The sequence below is a fragment of the Colias croceus genome, chromosome 23 (assembly GCF_905220415.1).
Source record: "Colias croceus chromosome 23, ilColCroc2.1".
Lineage (NCBI taxonomy): Eukaryota > Metazoa > Arthropoda > Insecta > Lepidoptera > Pieridae > Colias > Colias croceus.
The window spans coordinates 5,162,255-5,175,275 of record NC_059559.1 but is presented as its reverse complement, the minus strand read 5'-3'; the positions used below and the strand labels follow the sequence as shown (position 1 = coordinate 5,175,275).

General features: G+C 34.9%; 1 protein-coding gene across 3 annotated transcripts; it reads right to left on the bottom strand.

Annotated features, from left to right (window-relative positions):
* Positions 1–5,860: 5,860 nt before the first annotated feature.
* Positions 5,861–12,197, bottom strand: LOC123702326 (dihydrolipoyllysine-residue succinyltransferase component of 2-oxoglutarate dehydrogenase complex, mitochondrial-like). 3 transcript variants are annotated; one of them, XM_045650045.1, is made up of 2 exons: positions 12,063–12,197; positions 5,861–7,629 (listed from the first exon to the last, which is right to left on the bottom strand). In XM_045650045.1, exon 2 carries the CDS (start codon positions 7,611–7,613, stop codon positions 6,219–6,221), a length of 1,395 nt encoding a protein of 464 aa, XP_045506001.1. In that variant the 5' UTR covers positions 7,614–7,629; positions 12,063–12,197; the 3' UTR covers positions 5,861–6,218. The 3 variants fall into 3 exon arrangements, with proteins under 3 accessions (XP_045506001.1, XP_045506002.1, XP_045506000.1); XM_045650046.1 differs by having other exon boundaries at positions 12,039–12,181; XM_045650044.1 differs by having other exon boundaries at positions 11,882–12,174.
* Positions 12,198–13,021: the final 824 nt, after the last annotated feature.

Sequence of the window (13,021 nt, the reverse complement as noted above, 5' to 3'; positions counted from 1 at the left end):
CAGGATACATCGCCCATTTTTGCAAGTGACTACTATCAAGCTGATTTTCCGTTTGTAGCTTTATTTTGATGAGACACCGAATAATTTCGTGTACGAAACTCTCGATTGTGGTAGCTAACAGAGATAACAAGGATAAAATTTTTTGATTTGATGGTTCTCAAATATTTATTACGCAATTTGTAGGACAATATGTCTGTTGAATTATATAAACATTAACTAAGTGAAAACAAAAAAATCAGCTTGTTAGTAATCATTTATGATGACCTCGTTATCGATACACTTTGGAAAGGGGGACTCTTTGAACAAACCATAGATTTTGTAGGACAAATATTTTTTCGAATAATTTAGGTAATTATCTTGAGATTGAACAAAAAAAATTCATTCAGTTAGTAATAAATATTTGAGAACCATCAAATCAAAAAATTTTATCCTTGTTATCTCTGTTAGCTACCACAATCGAGACTTTCGTACACGAAATTATTGGGCGTCTCATCAAAATAAAGCTACAAACGGAAAATTAGCTTGATAGTAGTCACTTGCAAAAATGGGCGATGTATCCTGAACTAATATCTGTTTGTGTCATAAAATTAAATCAGAGTTAAGTTTTAACCATGCAATATTAAGCGCATTGCTCCTAATTCTTATTCAAAATATGACACGCACGGACAATTTGCTATATCTAGTTCTAAATTAGTTTTAGGTTGTTGATGAAACTTGTCACAAATACCCTTAGATTACAAAATAAAGTACAGATGGAGCATGACAACCGCCCGTCGCCCTTGTCAAAGAAAATACGAAATCAAAAGCAAATACGTCGCTGCACCAGTGCTATAGCGCATATAGTGTCATGCAATACGTCAAAAAGGGTTTGCAATTTTAGTAAAAAAATGCTGTCTTGTGATAATAAAACGCTGTAAAATTTGTTCCCGAAAACAAAAAAAAAAAGATGAAACATCGTTTAACAGGTTTTCTGTAGATTATTTGGCTGATTTATTTCTTTATACGAATAATAATTTTACAGATATGAAGGAATACAAAACTTCAACGTATGTTGCCAGTATTTTGAAAATTAATTTGCCATTTTTATTGGTAAAACGGTAAAATGGTTAAAAGATTTTCAGGGTAATGCTGGTTGATTTTTCGATCGTGAATGTGATTATTTGTATAGTGCACTAAAGGTTCATGATAATTATTAGATTATTTTAATAAGCATAATACATTATTTTGTTACTTTTATGAAGCTTAAAAACGTCATAGTCGTTTTCGCTAGCGATTTAATTTATGTGAACTCCATGATGAAAATAAAATGTCCCGTATTCTCGACTAAAAACTACCGCTATTCGCATTCATATATTTTGAAAAATAAAAAAAATTATAATTATTATAGTATTGAAACTTTTTTTTATGTGATTTATTTAATTAAAAATTGAATATAATTATTTTGTCCATATATAACTTTAGTAGGCAGGTACTTTACATAAAAGAATTTTTACAATATTATAAAAAATATCATAAACCCGAAATTATATTAAAATAAAAATTAAAACTTGACTGCTAATTTATGTATATAGCCTACGTCACTACCGCCACTAACATAATAATTCAGATGATTGCAATGAAACCTCACATCTCAAAATCGGTCCAATGGTTTATACTGCAGGGCGTGTCAAAGAAATATTATACATACATACATAAACTCGAAAAACATAACCCTCATTTTTCCGTAGTCGGGGAAAAATTTGGGAAATTTTTCAATATCCGGTAACATTACACGCACACAGAAGCACCGTGTACGTACAGTGCAGCAACGAAATGACAGCACACATAGCTTTATTGAAAATGACGATAAATCATTCGGTTTAGTTCGGCAACGCTCCATCTGTCTTTTATTTTGTAATCTAAGCAAATACCTAATCATTATATTAATTCCATTTATTCCATGTGTACATCTTGACAAGCTTCAAATGTTTTGTCACATTCTGTCTTATGTAAAACAAGGTAAGCGTGAAAGAGATAAAAGACTAGCGCGAGCATGGATCTTACGAATTATTTTTAAGTGGAACTTCTTTAGGCGCGTTGAGAGTAAAATTTCAAGGTCGCGTCATGGTAATAGCGTCACATCATGGGGTACGGCGACTATTTTGAATCTTGCCAAAGAAGTTTCACTTCAGACACGTATGGTCGGACACACGCTGCTTTTTATTAACGAGCAATGATTTTAAAGGATTCAAATATAATTTTACTAATTCGGCCATATTTACCAGTGTTTAGTTAAGACAAATAAAAAGGTGTCATAGGTTACCAACACAACATTTGATCTACGCACACACGATCAGACGTCAAGGTGAGATGGCATGATTCAGATATCGTAAGTGAAAAAGAGACAACTGAAGTAAATTGTGGCTAATTACATTTCAGTGCTAATTAGTTTAAACTTTCTCCACCTTTTTTCGTATAATATCATTGGCTGCAAATATATTATGTTTAATTTGGCCATATTTACCACTTTAAGGATGCTTTTTCACCATTCCTGCATTAAGCGTTTGAAGCGATACTATTGGTTATTTACAAACACATCCCTCGCTACGGATCCTCGCACATCTCTGGTGGAAAAGCACCCTTATTGAGGTCATTTTAAGATCTGAATTTATATATTAATCTTACTTAGATTTAAAAATTGCAATGTAAATGTGCTGTCGCTTGGTTCGAATGTGAATTGTTAAAGCAGAGCTGAAGCGTATTTTACAATTGAAAGAAAAACAATAAAAAATAAACTGGAAAAAATATATATAAATTTCAAAATATGTGTTGAAATTCTAGTAATATTTTAACCGACTTAAAAAAGAGGAGGTTCTAAATTAGACTTTATATTTTTTTTAAGTGAAACTTCTTTAGGCGCGTTGAGAGTAAAATTTCAAGGTTGCGTCATGGCAATACCGTCTCGTCATGAAATAAGGCAACGGTTTTGGTATCTTTGATTCTGGCCAAAGAAGTTTCACTTCTGACACTTTCTCGGCACGCAAGCTTCTTTTTTTTAATTGGTTTGTTCTGAGGTAACTTTCGTTTGAACTGGGTGAACGGGTTTTGAGAATTATTTTTTTAATAACGTTATTACATATATGAATTTGCCAGTCAGTTCAATTCACTGCGTAAACTGTCTGGAAATAAGAGGTCATATTACGGCCGCAGGTCTTAAAAAATCATGCAAGCTTTGTTGTACTGAAGTAGTATTAGTTTTGTAATCTATGTATATTTTGTAAAATCATCGAAATACCTAGAATAAGGGAATAGTATTGTATATAATGAAATGTAAAATGACAAAATATAATCTCAAAAAAGACACTTATATAAGTAGATTATTTAAATATATACAGTTTACGCACTAATGTTTTTTTTATTACTAGCTGCGTGATGCGTCCCGCGGTTTCTCCCACATGTGACATGAGTTTTTCCTTTTAATCCTAATGTTTCTTATGAAATATCAGAATAAAATGTAGCCTAAGTTACTCCTAATTACATCGCCTATGTGTTAATGAAAGTCCCATCAAAATCGGTCCAGGTGTTCCAGATATTAGCCGGAACGAACAGACAAAAATTACTACTATTTTGGCATAATATTTGCCGTGTACATCCATATACTTTTAGTATAAAGCGGTTATGATATAGACTATCTAACTACCGCAGCAACCGATTTTCTGTTGCATTGCCCCTTTTTAGTATTACCACAGAATACATAATAGTAGCTAAACGCTACAGAACGGACACTCTCCGCCTGCCGCCAAAATTAAACACTTACCTCACCCCGCACGATCAGACATGTTTTGGTACCCATTTCCCCGCAAGGACGATACCAACGACGTCTTAGACGATACGCAACGAAGATTGACAACATTAATCAAATTGACTTAAAGTAATTTTATTATTTTGGATTTGTGATTATCGTTTTTCGTAGAAAATGGTTAAATATTGTGCTGTTTACGGATGTATTTCATCAGAAAAAACGCGAATTTTTTTTTACGCTAGTCACAAATGTGCCAACCATAAAGCGTTAACACACACATTTGCAGTCTCTACAGTGTGACTGTCAAAACAATAATTTTGTATGGAGTGTCCGGGGTGTGGTATTATTATCTTTCCATACGAACCTTCCTTGTGACTAAATAAAAACAAGCCGAATTGGACGAGCCATTCTTGAGTCTTGCGCTTAGCTAGCAACACATTTGGCTATTCATCCTACTAATAAGTATTATAAATTCGAAAGTAGTGAGGATGGATGGATGTTAGTTATTCTTTATTGCAAATACTACTGAACCGATTACAATGAAATTTGCTATGTAAGTAGGTAGCTAAAGACCCAGCATAAGACATAGACCGGAAATCCCACAGGAACGGGAACTATGCGGGGTTTTATTTGAAAACGCGGGCGAAGCCAGTGGCTGAAATCTAGTTTATTATATAGACGATTATTAAACTAGCTGCTCCGCGCGGTTTCACCCCCGTGGCTCCACTGCTCTTGGTCGTATCGTGATGATATAGGTATATAGCCTATAGCCTTTCTCGATAATTGGGCTATCTAACACCGAAAGAATTTTTCAAATCGGACCAGTAGTTCCCGAGATTAGCGCGTTCAAACAAACAAACAAACAAACTTCAGCTTTATAATATTAGTATAGATTAAATAGTTTTTGTTTGAGTTTTTTTACAAGACCCTTCTACACATATTCATGTAACTATGTGTAATAAATTTAAACTGATATTATATTACTACCTAACTATATGATATACTGTTTAAAACATAGTTTGTTATATTTAAGTTTTAAAAGTTTTAAACAATGCAAGCGAAGCCGCGGATGCTAAGCTAGTTTTATCATTATCTGAACTCTATTGGTGGCCAATATGATATCCGGTACTCTTGATAATATAAGATATCGAAATATCAAAGTATGTATCATGTCCTATCAATTATAAAAAGTATTGTAGAGATAATAAAATTGAATACGATTATTTTATTTCAACGGTACCTAATGTATCAAAACATGTTAGATTTTGACAGGAATAGTGGAAAATGAAGAAAAACAAGTTCGCTAGGCTTTAATCATTTAATAATAATACTTTATTTATTTCATCGACAGAGATCCATCCAAATTACGTGTGAGTAGGACTGCAGTAGGTAGTTGCTGCCGTTTTAAGTCTACTACGTATACGTATTGTTCCCCGCGGTTTCACCCGCATTGCTCCGCTCCTGTTGGTCTTAGCGTGATGATATAATAATATAGCCTTCCTCGATAAATGGGCTATCTAACACCGAAAGAATTTTTCAAATCGAACGCGCTAATCTCAGGAACTACTTTCCTGAGATTAGCACGTTCGTTCAAACAAACTCTTCAGCTTTATATTGATATTAAGTATAGATTTGAGACACCTAAATAAATCTGTCCGTTTAAAGTGGGTCAAAATCGAGTTTAAGGAGTCGGTTACATACATACAGATGAAGCTAATAAAAGTGCGCTAAAAATCACGAGTATAGAGTAGACTATAGAGTAGATAAATTGTTGGCACTTTGCCAGCATGATGGATTATGGCTTAAAAGTTAAAACTCATAGGAAGCTTGTGTCTGTAATTATTATGGGCCGATTATGAGTTACGTTTAAAATAAATAATTTCGTAATACGTACGCACGTACGTACGTACGTACGCATAGCTACGAAAATAAAAACTGTATCAAGGTTATATTTATTTATAATATTAAAGATTTCAAAAGTATCAAAGAGAGAGTATTCAAGTTTTGTAAGCGGTAATTAAATGAAAATATTTTAAGTTTTGTGTGAAAATTGAAAAGGTTATAAAATGAAACGAAATCTAGGATCATAATGTACTTTATTATAACTTATTACATGATAAATAATACAATACGCAGACGGACGTATAAATAAATACAAACGCGAACGCAATCATTTGAGGCAACTAGATTTACATGATTTGATCAAACTACCCTCAAAAACCGCGTCAAAAATCGATCTCTTAAACTGGTAACAAAAAACCATAGACACACAAACATATCGCAGAAAGAGCGCACTATTTTAAATTCGCTCTATAAGATGTAATTAAAAAAATATGATACTTAATCTAGTTTGTGTTCAAAATTATGTTCATCTGGTTGTTATCAAGCATTTTCCTGTTTAAATGTGCATCTAAGGTTTTAGATAGCTGGTTGGTGTTTAAAGTCCGGCGACAATGGACGCGGGATCTTCGACGCCTTGTTTGATTTTCCTCAAGAAGAGGACAGCTTCACGACCATCGATTAACCTGTGGTCGTAGGTCAGAGCTATGTACATCATTGGTCGGATAACAACCTGGCCGTTGAGAGCAATTGGCCTCTCGAAGATACCGTGCATTCCTAGAATTCCTGATTGTGGGGGGTTCACAATAGGCGTGCCCATGAGCGAGCCAAAGACTCCACCGTTGCTGATTGTGAAAGTACCACCGTCCATTTCTTCGATGGTTAGCTTGCCGGTTCTCGCGCGTTCTGCTAATTGAGCGATCGTCAACTCAATATCAGCGTACGTCATGTTCTGGACGTTTCTAATCACGGGCACGACTAAGCCCTTTGGTGTAGCGACAGCTACGGATATGTCGACATAATCGCGGTAAACTATTTCGTTGCCATCGATCACTGCGTTCACAACTGGTTGGTCGAGGAGCGCGCTTGCTGCGGCTTTTACAAACGGAGACATCAAACCGAGTTTAACACCGAACTTCTTGGTGAAGGCTTCCAGATTCTTCTTGCGGAAAGCCATGATGTGGGACATATCGACTTCGTTGAAAGTCGTCAATAGGGCGTTCGTGTCTTGCGCCTGCTTCAAACGTTCCGCGATCCTCTGTCTCATGCGGTTCATTTTGACGCGCTGTTCGCTTCGCGTGCCAACAATTTCTTTGCTATAGTCCGCGGGAGGTACTTTAACTGAGGCAGTTTCGATAGCTTGCGCGTGGCGGATAGCTGCTACAGGAATGGAGGAGATTGGGCCTCCTGAGGGTGGAGCTGGTCGGGGAGGAGCCTGTGGAGGGGGAGGGGGTGGAGGAGGAGCAGCAGCTGCTGGTGGTGGTGTTGGAGGAGCGGCTTCCACTTTAGGTGGTGGTGGAGGAGCTTCCGCTTTAGGCGGTTCGGGAGCTGCAGCAGCTGCCTTTTTAGGCGCAGCGCCTGTAATCTCAATTCTGAACAACTTTTGTCCAGCTTTAACTGTGTCTCCATCCTTTACGTACAGCTCCTTAATAATACCGTGGTCGGGCGCCATGACAGGGATGGCGGTTTTGTCAGTTTCGATTTCCAATACGACTTCGTCAGCGGCTACAGAGTCGCCTACTTTCTTGTCGAGCTTCACGTCACCTTCAGAGACGGAGTCTGGGAAGCTGGGAGTCATGACATCCTGTTCTGCTAGGAGGGGGTTTGTGAAATGAATGGAAGCGATTTGGTTGTGGGCGGTGAGGACCCTGGGCTTGGCTAGACGCGTGGATATCGCTCCATAGATCTTGGGCACTTCAGTTGACCGGCACCGAAAGGCTTGCCCCTGCCTCCGGTATATGGTCTGTAGGTTTTTAGAGCACCGTCGCAACATGGTGATTTAGATTACCCTGAAATTAAAACAATTACGTTAAAACTTAACTAGCATAAATAATTCATGAGATCACCTAGTTTTAAGTGGGAAATACAATCTATACTAATATTATAAAACTGAAGAGTTTGTTTGTTTGAACGCGCTAATCTCGGGAACTACTGGTCCGATTTGAAAAATTCTTTCGGTGTTAGATAGCTCATTTAGCGAGGAAGGGTATAGGGTATAGGGTATATATCATCACGCTACAAATGGTGGACATAATAAATTAGATTGGTATGATGAAGTAACAACCAGAATTGTCCAACAAGCACTTGTTCAAATTATTTCAATTAAGAATTTCGGGTCACTAATATAGAGCTTCCACAAACAGTATTTGTGTAAGGATCTATTTTCTGGTGCACAAATAGGTAAGACTAAGAATATAATGGTAAATCTTACAATTTTTACTAGTAAATGAATATTAAAAACATTAGTTACATAAAAAAAAGTCGTGTTAGTTACACTACTTATAAGGATAACACAAGTACGACTGAATTTTTTTTATAAATTTATAAAGAATAGAAAAAATTCGATCGCGAGGCGGGACTCGAACCCGCATCCTTCGCGCCATTCCGGGGCGGATGCCTAACCAACTCAGCCACTCGTGACCCACCTGAGCAATCGAATTTAATCTATTCTTTCAGTTTTATGTGTCTTAAGGCACACACCGCGCGCCATCTATTGAGATGATTTAACAACCATCTCAACCAATATGAAGCACTTTTCAGTGAATACAATATTGTAATGATGGAACAACGAACGAGTTTTATAAATTTATATTTATAAAGCATTTGAATGCCATAAAAAAAAAACCAAAAAATATAAATTCAACAAAAGGTCGTGTTCCATCGTTACAATATTGTATTCACTGAAAAGTGCTTCATATTGGTTGAGATGGTTGTTAAATCATCTCAATAGATGGCGCGCGGTGTGTGCCTTAAGACACATAAAACTGAAAGAATAGATTAAATTCGATTGCTCAGGCGGGTCACGAGTGGCTGAGTTGGTTAGGCATCCGCCCCGGAATGGCGCGAAGGATGCGGGTTCGAGTCTCGCCTCGTGATCGAATTTTTTCTATTCTTTATAAATTTATATTTATAAAGCATTTGAATGCCATAAAAAAAAAAAAACAAAAAATATAAATTCAACAAAAGGTCGTGTTCCATCGTTACAATATTGTATTCACTGAAAAGTGCTTCATATTGGTTGAGATGGTTGTTAAATCATCTCAATAGATGGCGCGCGGTGTGTGCCTTAAGACACATAAAACTGAAAGAATAGATTAAATTCGATTGCTCAGGCGGGTCACGAGTGGCTGAGTTGGTTAGGCATCCGCCCCGGAATGGCGCGAAGGATGCGGGTTCGAGTCCCGACTCGTGATCGAATTTTTTCTATTCTTTATAAATTTATATTTATAAAGCATTTGAATGCCATAAAAAAAAACCAAAAAATATAAATTCAACAAAAGGTCGTGTTCCATCGTTACAATATTGTATTCACTGAAAAGTGCTTCATATTGGTTGAGATGGTCGTTAAATCATCTCAATAGATGGCGCGCGGTGTGTGCCTTAAGACACATAAAACTGAAAGAATAGATTAAATTCGATTGCTCAGGCGGGTCACGAGTGGCTGAGTTGGTTAGGCATCCGCCCCGGAATGGCGCGAAGGATGCGGGTTCGAGTCCCGCCTCGTGATCGAATTTTTTCTATTCTTTATAAATTTATATTTATAAAGCATTTGAATGCCATAAAAAAAAACCAAAAAATATGAATTTTTTTTTCAAAATTTGAAAACTTACAAAAAAAATTTCTCTGTCAGACTTGGATCTAACCTAACTTAGTGTTAGTCTGAAGTTTAGCTACTATTATGTATTCTGTGTCTGAAGTAAAAATGCCTAGAACCTTCCTAGAACGATTCTGTAAAAGATACTTGAATACTGTTCTGTTTTTGATATAAGATATGGATCCATAATGTCATACCATTGTATGCTATTGATAGTTATCATTATTTTTGGCTTAGATTACAAAATATTTTTGGTATAAAATTATTTCTGACTAGATTTCCGCCCGCGGCTTCGTGTGTGTGTTTGTTACTCTTTCACGCAAATACTACTGAACCGATTACAATGAAATTTAGCACACATACAGAGGGTAACTTGGATTAACACATAGGATAGGTTTTATCCCGGAAATCCCACGGGAACGGGAAATATGCGGGTTTTTCTTGCGAAATGCGGGCGAAGCCGCGGGTGAAAAGCTACTGATACAAATATTTTAATGATTAGTACTTGATTAGTAAATGCATATGAAATTGTAAATTATTGCAAACATGCTTTATCTCAAAGCTGAATAAACAAAGATAGCAGAAGAATAAAACTTAACGATTTTATGATGCAATTTTTTTAAATCACTACATAGTATAAAACAAAGTCGCTTTCTCTGTCCCTATGTCCCTTTGTATGCTTAAATCTTTAAAACTACGCAACGGATTTTGATGCGGTTCAAGAGGAAGGTTTTAGTATATAATTTATTAGGTTTTACACAAAGCGGGCGAATCCGCGGGTGGTAAGCTAGTATACTATAATATTTATGTGAAAACAGAATATCTTGTATGTTAATTATTTTCAACCAACTTCGAAAATAAAGGTTCAAATACTTTTTTATGGCTACCCCAGAAATTTTGTTTAAGTGAATCGATTTTGAAGATTCTTATGTTGTTAAAAAGCTGATAGGTATTTATAAAAAGGGCATACCACTCAAAGCTGTAAAAATCTTGATTTTTCAATAGATTAGAATCTCACAGGATACTTTACCATCTAAAGGTGTTTAAAATTTTACAGTGACATTCATATTTACTACATTACATTAATCATGAGTATTTTGCTTATGAAAATTCACTTTTCATGCAAGTTTCTTTATAACCACATACAATAAGTATGTGTGTATGTATATTTGAATGAACACTATGATGTTTAAAATATATTATTCTACTAACTATGCCTGGTTTTACACGCATTGCTCTGCTCCTGTTTGTCTTAGCGTGATGATATATAGCCCATAGCCTTCCTCTATAAATGGGCTATCTAACACCGAAAGAATTTTTCAAATCAGACAGTCAGTAGTCAGTAGTTCCTGAGATTAGCGCGTTCAAACAAACAAACTCTTCAGCTTTATAATATTAGTATAGATAGTCAATTTTAATTAACCACTGGGTCAAATGTGATAGACAAGAATTTCTTTAAAATAAGCCATTGCCAAGCAAAACTATACTCTACTAAGGGCCGATTTTTCAATCCCTTGTTAAAACTTACTTGCCCAATAAAGTATTACATGATAATATTAAACTATGAATTGCACGCAATAAGAATACATTTTGAAATGGTAGTTTAATATGTTATTCGACAAATAAGTTTTAACTGAGGATTGAAAAAATAGCTCTAAATATAATTATTATCCTTGTATCTGTAGTTATAATCGAATCATTTCAATCAAAATTTGGTTAGTAGTTGCTAACTACAAGAGTTACGTTAATACAAGAAGGAAATCTCAATAATGCATGAAATATTTACAATTTATAATGCAAATATGATGTTTATTTAACAAATCAATAAAAACGTATATATCCCATGCTAAACTTTGATATCATGAATAAATATAATGTATATGTAAATTGCATAATTCACTCAATTAATGAAATAAAAAGCATTACTGGCTATCACCCACTAAGAGCCAGCGCGCACGAGCAACTTTGTCTCCGCAACTATTTTGTCTCTCCCATCAATTTGTATTGGGAGTTGCGTTGCTACGTACGCGCACTTTCATACTAGCCCATGGCTGGAGAGACAAAATAGTTGCGGAGACAAAATAGTTGCGGAGACAAAGTTGCTCGTGCGCGCTAGCTCTAAAGAGTATATGATGTAGTCTTGATGTAGTCATAATAAATCTAATTAACATTAATTAAAGTTTATATAGAAACTCATTTGTTGCGATAAAACATAGGTATGGTTGAAAAAATAATATCACTTGACATTATAGTTCAAATTATTACTGCATTATGACAAAAAAGCGTAAAGATAAGTAATTGTAACACTAAGTAAACAGTAAATACGTAACAATAATTAAATTTTCTAAGTTTAATGACCAGATAAAAATATATAAGGAGGTCAGATACGCCATGATTACAAGGTTAGTGATTGATGTATTTTTGTTAATACATGAAGACACCCTTACCTTATGTGAGGTAAACAAACGCTAGTTGTGTTCAAAAGGTTATTTTCAGAGAAATGTGTTACATAAGCTAAGTCTCATGACACTATTGCACGAAAAAGAATCGGTCTTATATCGATTTTTGATAGGTTATTCAATACATAGCGATTAATTCACGCACAGGTAGATCACGGTAATACTTCACTTTTTGAATTATGGTGCTTCTTCACAGAAATAATGCTAAAAGAGCCAAGATCTACATTTAACCAATTCGGTGTGCCCGACTTTTTTGCCAGAGAATCTAGTTGGCGCCCCCTGTCATATGCAAATGATGCGTTTCGTTTTATGCAGCACGAGTTGTATTAATAATGTAAAAGTTCAAGAAAATTATAAATGGTGAATTAATTATTTTTGTTTAATTTATAATTGTAATCAACTACAATTAGAAGCTAAGAAATATTTATTCGTTTTCTATGTTTTAACATAAGTTTTAGTTTATATAGCGACATCTGTTGTTGAGTAGGTGTACCATCAACATTTATTGAGATGGCGTTATATTAAATTTTCATTTTGATAATCAAAATGAAAATTTAAAAATGATCAAAATTTGATTTCATTCGAACACGCATTCTCGGAACAAGATCATTTTTAAAGTAACCGTAGTTAAATTATATGATGTTATCGTAGGTCATGTTTGCTGATAATGGGATTATCCTGATAGCAACATAAAGCACGCTTTTAAGTCATACAGATACACTACATATTATAGAAATACAAATTGTAAAATTTAATTCAATCGATTCATACTATGTAAGTACTTGGATCATTGCAGGTCTTGTAACAATATTGTAATCATAGATAATATTTCATTTATATTTTCTACGAACAATGCGAATTAATGATAGGTATAATTAAGTTGTATCCTTGCTTTGGACTTTAAAAACTTTAAACTGTTATTTGCAAAAATGACTGAAGGTTTTTTCATAAAAATTTTCTACGGATCGGTCGAGTAGTAATTTTAATATATATTTTGGTAGATTTGAAATGGTAAAAAAATAACGCAAGTCTTATTCTTTAAATATTCTAAAATATCAAATATTTATCACTAAAAATATACGATTTACAAATTCTAGTCGATGACGAAGACTAAGAGTAATTTAGCAA

Bases quoted from the DNA above. Each gene is read 5' to 3' on its own strand.
- LOC123702326 (XM_045650045.1), bottom strand. From the start codon at position 7,613: ATGTTGCGACGGTGCTCTAAAAACCTACAGACCATATACCGGAGGCAG.